This window comes from Aristolochia californica, unplaced genomic scaffold (assembly GCF_029961685.1).
Source record: "Aristolochia californica isolate CCGP_79_NKW_82.1479 unplaced genomic scaffold, dmAriCali1.0.hap1 SCAF_1, whole genome shotgun sequence".
Taxonomy (NCBI): Eukaryota; Viridiplantae; Streptophyta; class Magnoliopsida; order Piperales; family Aristolochiaceae; genus Aristolochia; species Aristolochia californica.
Genome location: NW_027181770.1, coordinates 57397085 through 57412680, shown reverse-complemented (window position 1 = coordinate 57412680; position 15596 = coordinate 57397085). Strand labels below are relative to the sequence as shown.

Below are 15596 nucleotides of genomic sequence, written 5' to 3'. Positions count from 1 at the left end.
GCAGCTCTCAACTTGCCATTTAATGGGTAGTGATCAGAAGAAAAGCTTCACTATGCCAGCTTAGCTATTAGACGCACAAACGGAACAGTCGTTTCTTTTTCACAGTTCACAACCAGCAGCAATAAATAGATTGCATTTGCATTTACTTGACCCTTCACATAAAGCTTCCCCTCTGCAGGAGGTAGTTAATGAGATATGTGAAAATCTTTAATGAGCAGTTACTAGAGTGACAGTCATGGTAGTTGTTGGTGTTGGGAACTCTTAAAGCCAAAAAGAATACGGCCAATTGCCACTCTGTTCGGTTCATTTTCCATTTCTCTCTTCTGGCTGCTTGGTTGTGAAACAGACTCCCTTCCCGGAGATGTGTTTGCTCAGAGTTTCTGAAGTGTTTGCCTGTTTGATGATTGTTCTCGTTCATCTCACTGAATCGGCTGTATTAATACACTTTGATCGCGCTCCGCCCGCTCGAACAAGGTTCTCAACGGCTGTTTTCTTTTACAATATTCTAGACCCAAATGGCTATAAGCCATGTGCTGACGATAATGGGTGTTCTATTTTCTGTGAGGTAATGACTGGTTTATAGGACATGATTACTCATTGAGGTTTTTGGGCAATGCTGCTTTTGACCATCTCTGTAGTCAGTTATCCATGTTGTTGAAGGCAAGACTTCGTTTCCTGACATAGTTTTTTACTTGAACAGTTTGAAACACTTCTATTTTCCCTCCATTGGCTATGGCATGTGCTGAGCAATCTCATATGCTTGGTTCCTTCTTGTTTTGCTGGAGTCTGCCAAAAGATAATCATGAATCCATGGTTTCTATTGAGTTGAATAGTTTGATAGCTAGCTGGGAAGGCATCAAGTAGGCTAGAAACATGTCCTAGTTTACCTGGAAAACCCAAAAGTTTGGCAGGAACTGATAAAGTATCTACTCAGCTAGCTCTGTTGATTGATTTTACTCACTTGGCTGAACTGATAAAGTATCTAAACTGTGTTGTCAAATAGTTCTTCAGATGGATATTAATCAGAAAATCTCCACTTGAACAGCTAGATGGAGAGGAGCTGAGACCATGTCCAGTTGGTTTAATTAGGTTCAGAAGTTTGGCAGGAAACCGTGAACACAGTTTTCAAGTCAATGTCACAACCTCACAAGGAGAAAGCAATTCGTCAACTTATAAGTGGTTCATCGGTACGTCAAGGTGTCATTTCCTGCTGATAGTTTGAATCGAAAAAAGTTTCTTGTATGAATTCAACCTGGCCTTGCTTTCATTCCTTGTAGATACAATACCTCCAACTGCAACACTTGTTACTGAGAGAAACTTCACGAATGCTCGAAGTGTCACACTTGATATAACCTTCAGTGAGCCATGCACTGGTAATGGTGGCTTCAAGTGTCCAGCTGCTTCAACCTGCAACGTGAGTTGCTTCTATTTTCAGCATTTCTTATTTCCATTTCCTTGTAACTCTACTTGTCTTACATGATGTTGCTAAAAAAGGATACTCTGCTAAGGCTTGCAGGTAGTTGTCAATGGACCTGCCACTGTGGATGCATCTGCGTTACAGGAGATTGAACCTTATACTAGATACAGGCTGGCCCTTGTTTTCTCTCAAGGCTCTTTATTTGGGCGCGTGGTAGTTAGAATGGCAGATAGCTTCTGTACTGACAATGCAGGAAATTTATTTACAAGGACAAATAGTTCAATCATCATTCTTCATTTTGGTATGGAATTTCTAACTAAATCTTCCATCATAATAGACTCGTTTGCTTGAATGTTGATGTTATTATGGTTGGCCTTATTTAGATAGAAGACCAGTCAATGTGGATTTGTGGACATCAGTCCCATCCTATGAATTGGAGATTAGCCATGTTCCCCGCACTATTCTTGCAACAAATAAGATTAAAGACTTGAAAATTTTCTTGGACTTCAGTGATCCTATAGTGAACTCTACCAATGACATTTTAGCAGCACTTGATGTGAGTGAAGGCCAATTATCACGTATTCATGGTGGTAGTCATGCCAACCGCCGCTTTGCTTTTGAAGTAAGTTGGACTTCAAGGTTCTGCTTTTCAATCTAGCACTGACAATCTGAAAGTTTTGACACTATCAAGAACAGATTTCGACTCATAATCTACTGATGCTTCCTTATATCTGCTTTTGCAGGTCAGAAATGTCTCAGAAACTCAAATTTTAACAGTTAAACTAGAATCTTCTTCTCTTATTGGGCGATCAGGGGCATATGCTTCTCCTGTTAAACCTGTAGTGTTCCTCTTTGGTGGGTTACTCTAGTACTTTTACCTTTGATTACTCTTAACTTTTATTTTACCTGATGAGCGTATTTTTCCATAGATTCTACAAAGCCCAGTGTAAGACTGAGTACTGGAACCTTAGAAGTCACAAAGGACCCTAGAATAAGTGTGGTAGTTGAGTTTGCAAAACCGGTTTTTGGTTTTGATTCTTCTGCAATAGTTATTGAAGGGGGTAGACTTGCAAGGCAGGTGATTTCACTTGATAACAAACAGTTTAACTACTGAAAAATATGCAAGATGCCAGTGCCTAACTCCTCTTATTTTTTTGCAGATTTAAAGAGCTTTCTAAGGCTCTGTACTCATTAACCATTCTGGCAGGAACTGAAAATGTGGTCTCAGTGTTTGTTCCTGAAGGCAAAGTGAATGACATTTCTGGAAATCCAAATTTGGCTTCTAACCAATTGGAAGTGAGACACTGTAGGCGAACATTCTTCTTCTCCAGTCTTTTGTAACATCTTTACTCTAGCTAGTGACTTCCTTCCTATTATAAACGGGACTTTGACTTCTTTTAGTTTAGAAAATATAAATTTATAATTTCTTTGCTCAGCTTCCTATGCTTTAGATCGTTACAATGTAGCTCTGGTCTCCATGATTTTTATGTAGATTCAGTCCCAGCTATATCAGTTGCATTACACTCTTTTATAACTGTGGGACTGCTAGCAACATCCTTGGCAGCTGGTGTTCTTGCCCTGTCAACAGCCTGTCTTGCGGCTGTGGGTGACTTAAGTAGTCCACCAGTCAATGTTGTCCTTTCAGACCCTTCAAGAAACCTTCTAGTAAGTACTACTTCATTGATCTCTTGATCTGTAACTTTGTTCTCTAAACCAGAGGTAACTGTAAGATGCTTATTTTACTTTTGATTCAGGGAATGGCTGGACACATGCAAGTGTTTGCATTCTCTGATTGGCTGACTATCGGCTTACCAGTAGAATATTTGGAGACCACTAAAGGACTAAGTTGGACTATTCCTCGAGAAAAACTTCCATGGAAGAATGCCTCACCAGTGTGGCCTGATTACCCATCTACATATGAGAGATCGAATACAAGTTTGAATATGTTTAGAGGTTTTTCTTCTATTGGGTTCAATTCAAACTGTATTTCTCCAATCTTTAAAGCTGCACAAACACTGCAAGAATACCGCTCCTCATATCAAAATCCTTGTAGATCAGAATTTGGTGAGCTGCACGGGCGATATAATGTCAGTGTGAAGGATGTTCCATTCGGATTACCTCTTGAGTCTTCTGAGTACTTTGTTTACTTTTTGGTGGGTACTCATTTAGCCTTCTGACTCTCCTCTACCGGTTACATTAGCCCAGAAGTTTTTCATAATTTATACTTACTGTTCTTGTACAGAGAGGAGAACCACTATCTGCTGCCAGTGTTGTTAAAAAATTGGAGCACTACACGGGGTAGCTTCACTTATCTAGTGCATTTTTTGTTAGCCATAACTATTTACTACATGAGAAAACTTTCTGATTTGCTTAATTGATCTTTACAGATGGCTAGATTTCGAGATGAACATGTTCTGGCTTGCAGTGGCAGGTGGAGGTTTACTTGCAATTCATATTCTTATAGTGTCGTTCCTAAGATGCAGGACCAAAACAATCATGAATGGGGTTCTCTTAATTCCAAGATTTGAGCTTTTCCTTCTGATCCTTGCGCTCCCCTGTATATGTCAGGCATCTGGGTTTCTCATTAGAGGTAAACTATTTCAACCAGCTAGCTATGCTAATTATTTTTCAACTTGGAGTTTTAATTAATTCAACCTTAATCAGGAGGAACAACTGGAGGGATTATCACTGGTGCCTTGCTCTTAGCAATACCAGCTGCATTTTTCATATCAGTTACTCTTTTTCTTATTCTCGCAATCTCCTCCAGCGGTTTTGTTCAGTACAAAGAACTTAAACAGGCGGACCAAGATATTGCATGGCATATGGAGTTAATGGTTTTGCTCATAGGGAGGTCTGTTAAAGGAAAGTGGTTTCAATGGGATGGCACCCCATCATCTTTCATCCCGAGGTTTGGGATACTGTTTGAGGATCGAAGAGGCCCCCCACTGTTTGTGAAAACTGATCATGGTGACCCAAGCCAAGTACCGGAGTGGACTGACAGTGGCCAGAATGGAATTGGTAGAATGAGAGCCGTAAGTTCAGATGATGGAAATGCCGAACAGAATATTCCCATTCACGAAAGGCTCTTGGGTTGTGCTAGATCAGCTTATATCCTCGTCGATCTTCTCCGCAGAGTAGGACTCGGGGTTATTGCAGGTGCATACCCTTCAAGGGAGAAGTCAAATGGTCACAGCCAGTTAATCCTTGCTTTGGCATTCACACTAGTGCAGTTCTTGTATCTAGCTCTTCTAAAACCATACATCAGGAAGGGAGTTCAATTGGTGGAGAGTGTATCACTTTTATGTGAAACGGGGGTATTTGGGTTAGCTTTGCACTTGGATTACTTGGACACAAACAAGAATAGGAGGAGCTTTGGCATAATTATGCTTGCTCTCTTGTTTACGAGCTTTGCTTGTCAGCTTGTGAATGAGTGGTATGCCTTGATCAAGTGTCTCCTACAACTACCACTCCCGCAGAATCCATCTTTGAGGCTCGGACTCAAATGGGTACTGAAAGGTATTATCCTTCCTTTACTTCCCAAGAGGTATTGGGCGAGACTTATTCCGAGCACCAGCCAACCTAAGACCGGATTAGTTCCAGTCGTCTCACCAAGTCTACAGGCAGAATTGGAGGAGACGAGGAATATCGGAAATGCGATGACGGCAACAGTGGTACCCGTATGTAGCCCAGAGTCACCTGCATTGACTCATCCTCGAGGAGCAATGGCTGCTTCCCCTCAAACTGGAGGGGAAACCAATACAGGGTCACTTTCGCGAAGTTGGTCCACCTCAAACCAGATAAATCGAATGAGAATGGTGGAAGAGAAGAGGCCCAAAATATCGAAATTGGAGCCACGGGATGAGATGAAGAAGTTGCAGAAGTTGGCCATGGCCAGCTTCGGCAGAAATAAGAGGAGTGGTGAAGGTAGTAGTAGCAGCGATGCTGGTAAAGAACAGATTTGTTCGGAAGAATCCTTCTCTGGAATGGGACGAAGAAACTACTGCTCAGGTCAATCAGAGAGTCACTGACTGTGAGCAATAAAAAATTCATTGGTCCTGTTTTTGGCTTTTCCTCTGAAGGAAGACTGATGGTGGTCTCTTGGAGACCCTCCAATTCCTGCAGAGGCGAACTGCAGAATTTGAAAATCAACTCGATTCATCATCGCAGCGGTGTAGCACCTTTTCAAGTACTAACTACGGCAGAAGAAATAGATTAGCCATTGTACATGGTAGTTTTTCAGTGGTTTAGGACCATCGAGCAGAATAAAGAGCACCGCTGATGTGTTAATCTGCTTTTGTAATCTCTGATTCCTCTTTTTTTTCTTTCTGCTGATGTATTAATCTGGTTCTGCCTCTTTCTTCTTTATGCTGATGTATTATTCTGGTTGTGTCATCTGACAGGCAATTCTAGTGCTCAATTTCCAAGCACGCCAGAAAACCCAAAAAAACACAGTACTTTAACCCAGGATCACAAACTTTAACATATATAAACTCTATAATTACCACGGCTGATATAATACCCATTTGGTCTGAAATATGCCAAAACGGATATCTGAGATGGCTATTATCGGACCGCTGAGACAGTCGTTCATGAGTTTCGAATGGATCAGCCTTCTTATAATTACTATTTATGTGCATGTTTTTTTTGGGTTAAAAGATCGTGCCTTAATGTTGCTTTAATGTGACCGTCCTAATGAGGATAGAACCAAAAAAGACAGATGGAGAACAAACGAAAAGGAGGAAAAGACAATGAAATGGCAGCTGTCTGTGCTTCTTCTTCCGCCGCTGCGGCCGATTCCATCTCTTCTTCCAGGTATGATTCTTCAGTGCAGTTTTTTGCAACTTTTAGACGAGTCTAATGTTCTCTGCAATTAGAAAGTACCAGAATTAAACTGTTTTACAGAGATTTTAGAGCGTAAACATGTGATGGGTAGATACATCTTTGATGATCCAAAAAGGGGTTGTGATTGATCTGTTCATTCTGTTTAATGTTTGAGGAACTGAAGCAGAAACTCATGTTTGTTTTCTTATGAGAATTGAAAAACATTAATGTTTGTTGATTAATCATGTGATTCGACGGGTGTGATTCAGTTCTCAGAAGAGTGGAAATGGTTTGTCAGCCACCAAGGCCTCTTTCCTCGGAGGGAGAAAACTGAGACAGGGGAAGGTGACCAAAGCTGCGGCGGCAAGATCTTTCACTGTGTCAGCAGCAGCGTGGGAGAGACCTCTCTGGTTTCCAGGCAGCACTCCTCCACCCTGGCTCGATGGCAGGTATAACATTAATTCTTATCTCTCCTCCTTTGTCTGTATGTTCAAAACAAGCGTCATAACGTGGTGGCTGTTGGTCTTACAAATGCAGCCTTCCTGGAGATTTTGGATTCGATCCCCTTGGTCTTGGTGAGTTTCAGTTGAATTCAATCTTTTAAACCTGCAGAATTTCCTCGCGAGCAGTGCGTTGTAGCATGAACCGGATCAATTTTGATTCAGGATCTGAGCATGGAGTGTACTCGCGTAACGGCAGGATCTGACCCCGAGACTTTGAGATGGAACCAACAAGCAGAGCTGGTCCATTGCAGATGGGCAGTGCTTGGCGCAGCTGGCATCTTCATCCCAGATTTGCTAACCAAGCTTGGCAGCCTGAACACTCCGTCATGGTACACAGCCGGACAGCTAGAATACTTCACCGACACCACGACCCTTTTCATAATCGAGCTCTTCTTCATCGGATGGGCAGAAGGAAGAAGATGGGCAGACATTATCAAGCCTGGCAGTGTGAACACAGACCCCATCTTCCCCAACAACAAGCTCAATGGGACTGATGTCGGGTACCCCGGTGGGCTCTGGTTTGATCCTCTCGGATGGGGCACTGGTTCTCCTGAGAAGCTCAAGGAGTTGCGGACAAAGGAGATCAAGAATGGGAGATTGGCGATGCTGGCTGCCATGGGTGCTTGGTTCCAGGCCATCTACACAGGCACTGGTCCCATTGACAACCTCTTTGCCCACCTTGCAGATCCCGGCCACAACACTATTTTTGCTGTAAGTCCACCATTTTCCTATTCTAATGAAAGAGAGAGTAGCCTGTGTATACTAGATTTAGTAAGCATTGCATGCTTTAATCTTTCACTTAACGACTTAACTCCATATTTTGTTGTAGGCGTTCACCCCCAAGTGAAGATAGCAAACTGTAAATGATTTGGCAAGGATGGAAACAGAAAGAGTTGTAAGATCTGTCTCATTGTGTAATTGTAGTCTGCGTCATGTACTCAAAACTATGCCTGTGCTTCTTCCCCGTGGATCCAATAATAGACTAATGAGCCAGCTTATGTTACCAATTTTTTTCTCCATTAATTGGGGGTTTTAAACTTTGATTGCTTTAAATACTTGTATGGCTAATTAAACTTTATATTCACACGAGGATCCTATCTTTCAAGTAGGGGCGGCATCGAGTCGAGCCAAGCCCGAACCTACATATGTTTGAGTTTGACTTAATCTGAGTACTTCGAACTCGAGTTCGATTTCAAACCTAAAATTGGAATCGATTTTGAGTTCAAAATTTTTAACCGAGTTTGAGTTTGAGCTCGAGTCGGGTTCGAGCTCTGACCTACATTTAAAACTGCAAAAATAAAAAATTATAAAAACAAATAAAAAGAATATTGTGATGAACTTAGTATCATTGAATTGTAAGCTATCACATAGGAGTCCAAGACTTTGGAATGGAACATACTAATGTATAATAACCACCTTAATATATATAAAAAGAAAGAGCAAACATCTCTATCAATAATGTTTTTCTATTGGCAAACAACACCATTAGATGTTGAGGGACCCAAAAGGTTGAACGATCGATCGTCTTTGTGGTTTGAGGTAAATAAGAGCAACTATCAACTAATTGAAGAGGGAATCGACGAGATCAATTAGAGTAAAGGGTATTTTCGTAAGAAAATATGTTAATGAGTCGACTCGCGAACTAATAAGCCAAACTTGAAAAATCTCGAGTTTGACTTGTTATACTTAACGAACCTTATTCAAGTTTGAGATCGAACCGAACTCAAGTAAAACTGAACTGAGCTGAGCATTTTTCAAACTGAGCTCGAACGATTTGCAAGCCAGTTTAACTTGGTACCACCCCTACTTTCAAGGCACGTATGACATTGTCTTTTTTTCAATAAATAATGATTTGTGTATCTTTAATTTAATGTTTCATTTAATTGGTGTTATAGGGCCTTATTGTAGGCCAAGCCAAGATCATCATGGATGTTGCCAAGTCAATCGATGTTCATCGTATAAGATGTTTTAGCTTGATGAAGCTGGAGGGCTTCTAAAGTCCAGATGCAAACAACTTTTGTCTCACTAAATTAGAGGAGGCCTGTGGCCATAAAAACAAATGAGATGGTTTCTCAACAGTTCCAAGATGGAATTCCAAGATAGAAAAGTAATATAAATATAAATTATTATTTTTAAATATAAAATGTGTATATTATAATTTTAATTAATGTCTAAAATTATTTTAAATATTTTAATATCGAATTTAATTATTTAATTTATTGGTTTAAAGTTAAATATATATTACCTTATTTAAATTAACACATTCATTTAACTTGAATTACACATGTGTACAATCTAAGGTGAAACGTGTGCATTGACGATTTACATGGTGCCACATCATCGTGTCACATCCACATCCAAAGGATTTAGTACTATGTCATTAGGCACATCATCATGTCATCATTCACATAGGATGCCATGTCATCATAACACGTCATCATAAAATGCCACATCAACATTTCATGTCGGCATACCTTTTTTCTCCCATTTTCTATTCATTATTGATTTAGGGTTTATTAGTTTAATATAATATTTTACAAAAAATACTTTAATTTTTAAAAATATTATTTATGGGGTGATTTTATGACGTGTTGAGTGACATGGCAGTAATTTTCTCACATTCATTAGTCTTAGAGGTGAACGTGGCCCAACTCCCATGGCACTTAGGACATTACGCACTTAAATCTATGGAGACCGTTGGATTTAAAAGTGGAACCACCATGTAAATCTGCAAATTTAGCAACCAAGGATGAGGAATCAAAACTCTTGGAAAACAGGATTGCAAGTTAAACTCTTGGTGTGGATAAGTAAGCACAGCATTGGATCTCTTCTTCGCTTGTGGCCTTTCTGCGTCTGCCTTCGTCACTCGACATCTTCCATTTTTGTTTACAATCACAGGTATCTAACACTTATCACCAGAGATCTTTTTTCTCACTTTGATCTTCATGTTTAGTATTATTCTTGAGTTACCACTGGATCTTTTTGTTTAGGTATTATTCTTGATGTGAGCTTCGACTTGATTCTTTCACTGGAAATATTCTCCATCTTGATCTAAGGCCACACATATGCAATTTTTTTAATTTTATTTTATTTTTTCAGTTCTTACTGTGTTGTCATAGAATTATTATCGATTATAGAAACACATTACAGTAGGTTGGGATCAGATTGGAGTGTGAACGAAAATTACCAAAAGATGGAAATCAGAATTGGAAGAGGAGCTGAGAAAAATTTCTTTAGATACGTCTGTTATGTTGGGAATTTTTGTTTAGATAAACGGAAGAATCGGGTAACCACGAAGAAAGGGATGGGAATGAAAACTTCAATAACATGTCCAACATGTAGGGTATGCTTTCTTTCTTTCGATGAAAAAAGTTGTGATTCATTTGACACATCATAGGAAGCTTTGGCCAGAGCATTCCAAATTTCGCGTGCGGTGCGCGTTCGAATATAATGCTTTATAATATCTGGTGACATAGATGTTAATAACCACCATTTGACCTATTGATTTTCAGCATACCATTTCGTATAGGAAGCATCAATTTCTTGTGGTATTGGTGTTTTTTTCATAATATATTCAAGTTTCTCACATCCTGTAATTTGTATCTTCTTGATTTGGGACCATAAATCGTAGTTAACTTCCATAAGAATAACGTTGGTTGTAAAACTAGAGTTTTTAGATTGAATATGAATAATCGATGTTGATTCTTTCGCCATGATGTAGGGAGATTGGCGGTGATCAGAATAAAATAAAACACCCAAAGAACCGGTTTAGTTCGCTTCCTGCAATTGGATTAACCCGATTTTGGGTCTCAGTCAGGTCCAGTCTGGGAACTGGTCCGATCTGCCGTTGGGTTGACCCGGTTTGGACTTTGGTCCGGTCGGCAAAAAATAAACGAACAGTAACCTAAGTTAAAAAAAAAAAGATCACCTTCGTCTTCTTCGTTGGCAATGCTGATGCGGCTCCTCCTTCGTTGGGCTAGTGGTTCAGTTGCAGTTCGTCGGTGACTTCCGGGAGTCCCGCCAGAGTTCGGGTGGCGAAGGGTTTGTGTTACGGTGACGACCGAGAGGAACGTGAAAAATAAAACAATCGCACCTTCATCTTCTTCGTCGGTGACACTGGTGTAGGTCGTCGGAAGGTGGTTCAGTTGTGGTTCGTTGGCAACTTTCGCCGAAGTTTGGGTGGTAACCGTGATGTTTTACAGCGACGATCGAGAGGAACGTGAAAAATAACACGATCATACCTCATCTTCTCCATCGGTGACACTGGTGCAGGTCATCGGAAGGTGGTTCGGTTGCGGTTCGTCGGTAGTTTTCAAGAGTCCCGCCGGAGTTTGGGTGGTGGCGGTGATGAATACAGGAGCACTAAAAGGTGGTTCGGCGATTGAAACTTTTATGTCGGGCCAGAGCAAAAAAACAGAGAGCTCCTACTCTATTTTTTTTCAACGACTTCTACCGGCGATGAAGATGAATTGGAGAGCACTGATTATGATCTTCGGCGATTAGAAGGAGAAAAGAATTCTCCTGCTATGATACCAATTTGAGAATAAGAATTCAATTTTTGTGTTGTATTGTATTCACATCGTCGGGCTTTAATATCCAATTTATATAGAATGATTGAGAGAGATTACAGTGATTACACAAGTACAGGAATTACAAGATTTTTAAGAAAAGGAAAGAATATCTTTTTTCATATAGGAAGAAATCTCAACAATAAAAGTTGGTTAACTTGCCTAAAGACATTTTACTAGAAATTATTTCTCGTCTGCCCTAGAAATCACTACTCAAGTGTGAAGTTGTGTTAAAAGAGTGGTAGAATCTGATCCAGCAAGCAGGTTCTTTCAGTGCCAAACTTATTGACTACGGTTTCGTCTTTCTCAAATACCGCAGTTGTGCCTTAACACACCAATATATGTTCTACTGCTTGGATGACAAAGGAGCACTCACGCTCCAAGACTCCTCCGTCTTCCCTACACTAGCAACATTTGGAACATGGGTTTATGTGAGGGTGTCATCTTCTACTACAAGAAAGCCCACAAGGATGTAAAGTACAATTATCATCTCTACAAACCCTCTTACCAAGCATCTCACCCATATTCCTCCTCTCACTCCTTTCAGAATGGCACATCACCCCTTTCCTACTGTTATGGGTTTAACACTCGATCCCAATAGCAATCACTACAAATTGATCGTGACATACTTGCACCTTTCCGGTGGAGCGTACAGAACACAATTTGGAGGTCTCAAAGTTGCCATCTTTGATTCTGAAACTAGAGAATGGAAGACAAAGCTAGCCAAGTTTTCTGATGTTTATTTTGAACACCTTTGGGCCTTAGTCATTTCGACTTTTTATGCGTGCCACTTCTATGTATTGTAATGAGAATATATACTGGCTTCAGCTATCATACTTGGTGATGTTCTGTGTGAAGACGGAGACTTTCCGATTTCTCAGCTTGCTTTGGACTCGCTCCATTTATCTTGGACTCATCTGGGAATCAGAGGGGCACATCAACTACTGCCAGATTTGTGTCACCCTGGCCTTTGCATCTGGGTTCTTGAAGAAGGAATTGGAATTATCAGGACAAGAGACTGTATGTGGCAGAAAATCCACAGTGTACCAAAGACAACATTGAATTTGAAACTTGCTGAAATCATTAAACCAGCCTATCGATGCCTATCCATCACTCGTCTTTGTGCTTTCAATGAGCATCTTTAGATCCTCTGTCTCCAGACAAGTGCAGGTCCTGTTCATTACCACATCTCAAGGAAAACGATGATTGTCGTCTCCCCTCCTAATTCACACAATGACTTGATAGATGTGTTGTCGTTCGCATACAAGATGTTTAACTTACCAAACATTGAGGCTGATAAACCGGAATCTACGACTAAGAGAGCACCAAGAAAAAGATGTGTTGAAGAGGTGTCTGATGTGCCTATAAGAATGACAAGAAGCAGATCCAATAGAAGCTTAAGCATAAACTTGATTATTCTTGTATCATCTAAGTTGCTATCCAATAGAAGCTTAAGTATAAACTTGGTTATTCTTGTATCATCCAAGTTGCTATTTCTGTTTATATTTTTATTTTTCCCCTTTGAGGAAAAAGTGCTTTAAATACTATTAATTCGAATTGTAACTAAAGAAAATGAAACTAGAGCAGTCAAATTGTCCACATTCACTTTTGGATCGAGACTCATGTTTATATTTCAAACGAATTTTAATACTGAAACTTTACCCTAGGTTTCTGAAGAGTTGAAGATTTTAACAGCAATTTTGAGAGCAAGAAGTGTCAAGAGCTAACGACGAACAGCTATTAATTTTTATTTATTAAAGGCAAACAGCTCCTACTTTCTTAATAACAGTTAAGTTTTAATCTAACCACAAACAGTTTCCTGTTTTACTCTTTAATTTGGTAATTGTAGCATTGAATAAACAGTATCAAGAGCTGTAACTGGTTTCTACGTGGATCGGCGTTCGCAATATCAGTACAAGAAAAAGAAACATATAAATAACTCCATCTGCTTCATGAGTAGTAGCAACAGTAACTGGAGAAGAAGAAGAAGAAGAAGAAAAAGAAGAAAGAGAATGAGGATGGCAATGGGTCACATCAGCGTGCTGTTGTTCATGGGAGTGGCTGCCTCGTGGGTGCAGCCCGGAGCAATGGAAGCAGATGAGTATGCACCAGGGCTTTCTCCGCTTGCTGAAGCGCCATCCGATCTCGACGAAGCTGCAGAATGTTTCCTAGAACTTTCCCACATAGCAGGAAAAGATCCCATTTGCAGCGGGGATTTTAATAAATCAGTAGCTGAGGAGAAGCTGGTATTAAGCCGCGAGTGCTGCAAAACGATTGAAAAAGTGAGTAGCCGACCCTGCTGGGACCATATCTGGGAAGTTCTTGGTGAACCTCAGTCGGCTGCTTTCTTCTCCGAGTTAAAGAACTACTGCAACGGCAAAGCTTCGTCTCCCTCCCCTATTTCTTTCTCAAATCCAGCACAACAACCAACTGCTTGGGCTCTCTGGCTTTGAATCTGATTTCTCTACTGGCTACCATGAATAAAGGACTTTCTCTGTTGTTTTTAGTTATTTGATTACAAACTCTCGAGAACTGGAAATCTTTTGTTACTTTTATATTGTCTTCTATAAACGAAATCTACACTTAATTTATTATGCTACTTGCAGTTCTACAAAAATTTTCATGAGCATCCAAACAAGAAAAAAAAACAGGAATTTCACCAAAATAACCATTTAAAATAACTTATTTTGAAAAATAACGATGTCATCAAATTATTTTAAAAAATACCCAACTTTGACCGGTCCACTGCACATGTGCGCAGTCAAAAGCGACACATAAGCTTTGACTGCTTATATGTTGCCATGTCATCAATGCATAGAAGATAGCTGAACACGTCGTCTGCCACATCATTATTTCGCCATGTCAATTGTCACGTCATTAAATAAAAAAATTGAATAATTTTTTTTAAAAATAAAAAAATCAAATACACTTTTTATTTCCCCGCTCATCTTTCTCCTCTGGCCCTCTTGCTGCCGCTCGGCCTCGGCCTCCTCTCTTCTCCTCTCGCCCCCTTTCCTCTCCCCTCTCGCAGTGCCTGCAGTCGCCGCTCCCCACCGCTCGGCCTCGCCCTCGACGCCCCCCTCTAAATTAAAAATTAAAAAATATGTTAAATTAGTATGAGTAAGATTTTTTTAATTAATTAGTATATTTATTTTATTTTTAATTATTTTAAATATAAGGTAATAAAAAGTCTATCGATAAATTTGAAAAAAATGTATTGATAAATTTGATTTTTAAACTCAAAACTAAATTTTTTAAAAATTATAATTACAATATTTTTTAAATCGATAATAAAAAGGTGTTAAATAGGTAAGAGTAAGATTTTTATAACTTATTATTTTAAATATAAGGTAATAAAAAGTGTACCGGTACATTTATTTTTTACACAAGTAAAATTTTCATATTTTTTTAGTTAATAAATATTTTTAATTGATAATAAAAGGTGTTGTAAGATTTTTAATTAACTAATATACATTTTTAATAATTTATTATTTTTTAAATAATATGATCAAAATTATACAAATAAATTATATTTTTAAACTCTAAAATAATTTTTTTGTATATTTTTTAATTTATAAATATTTTAAATTTCTAAATATTTTAAATCTAATTAGTATACTTATTTTTATTTTTATTTTTTAAAATATAAAGTAATAAAAAGGGTAACGATAAATTTTTTTATTGATATTAAATGGTGTTAAATAAGTGAGCGTAAATTTTTTAATTGTTTATTAGATTTTTTTAATAATTTATTATTTTAGATATAAGGTAATAAAAAGTGTATTTGATTTTTTATGTTTTTTTAAAAATTATTCTAAATTTTATCATTTAATGACATGGCAGAAGACGGGTGAAATAATGATGTGGCAGACGACATGTTAATCTAAATTCTCTGCACAAATGACGTGGTGACATGTAAGCAGTCAAAGCTTACGTGTCGCCTTTGACTACACACATGTGCAGTGGAGCGATCAAAATTGGTATTTTACAAAATAATTTGATGATGTCGTTGTTTTTCAAAATAAATTGTTATTTAAATGGTTATTTTTTTTCCACTTTCTGTGTTCCAAACACAGCCTAAGAGAAAAAGTGATTCTCTCTCGTATTTTCTTTTCTCTAAATGATTCTCAACTACCAAACAACAGAAAATAGTTTTCTCTCCCCTTCAATTAGGGAATTTCCCTAAAATACCCATTTAAAATAAATTATTTTGAAAAACACTGAGGTCATCAAAATATTTCTAAAACTACCCAACTTTGACCGGTCAAATGCCTATGTGTGCAGTCA

At 38.8% G+C, this 15596-nt stretch overlaps 2 protein-coding genes across 3 annotated transcripts; both read left to right on the top strand.

Annotated features, from left to right (window-relative positions):
- Positions 1-2326: 2326 nt before the first annotated feature.
- Positions 2327-5813, top strand: LOC137949237 (uncharacterized). The gene is made up of 8 exons (XM_068795399.1): positions 2327-2332; positions 2467-2495; positions 2578-2723; positions 2910-3082; positions 3172-3570; positions 3660-3715; positions 3805-4007; positions 4082-5813. Exons 1-8 carry the CDS (start codon positions 2327-2329, stop codon positions 5443-5445), a joined length of 2376 nt encoding a protein of 791 aa, XP_068651500.1. The 3' UTR covers positions 5446-5813.
- Positions 5814-6170: 357 nt separating this feature from the next.
- LOC137962847 (chlorophyll a-b binding protein 7, chloroplastic-like) lies at positions 6171-7675 on the top strand. Of its 2 annotated transcripts, none has more exons than XM_068809962.1 (5): positions 6171-6229; positions 6508-6687; positions 6776-6813; positions 6938-7452; positions 7571-7675. In XM_068809962.1, the coding sequence occupies exons 1-5, from the start codon at positions 6171-6173 to the stop codon at positions 7586-7588; spliced, it is 810 nt and encodes a 269-aa protein (XP_068666063.1). In that variant the 3' UTR covers positions 7589-7675. The 2 variants fall into 2 exon arrangements, with proteins under 2 accessions (XP_068666063.1, XP_068666053.1); XM_068809952.1 differs by having other exon boundaries at positions 6171-6247.
- The last annotated feature ends 7921 nt before the right edge of the window (positions 7676-15596 follow it).

Bases quoted from the DNA above. Each gene is read 5' to 3' on its own strand.
- LOC137962847 (XM_068809952.1), top strand. From the start codon at position 6,171: ATGGCAGCTGTCTGTGCTTCTTCTTCCGCCGCTGCGGCCGATTCCATC. The intron at 6,248-6,507 runs GTTTTTTGCAAC...GGTGTGATTCAG, and splicing joins AGGTATGATTCTTCAGTGCA to TTCTCAGAAGAGTGGAAATG. The intron at 6,814-6,937 runs GTGAGTTTCAGT...GCGTAACGGCAG, and splicing joins ATTCGATCCCCTTGGTCTTG to GATCTGACCCCGAGACTTTG.
- LOC137949237 (XM_068795399.1), top strand. The intron at 2,724-2,909 runs GTAGGCGAACAT...ATTTTTATGTAG, and splicing joins CCAATTGGAAGTGAGACACT to ATTCAGTCCCAGCTATATCA. The intron at 3,571-3,659 runs GTGGGTACTCAT...GTTCTTGTACAG, and splicing joins AGTACTTTGTTTACTTTTTG to AGAGGAGAACCACTATCTGC.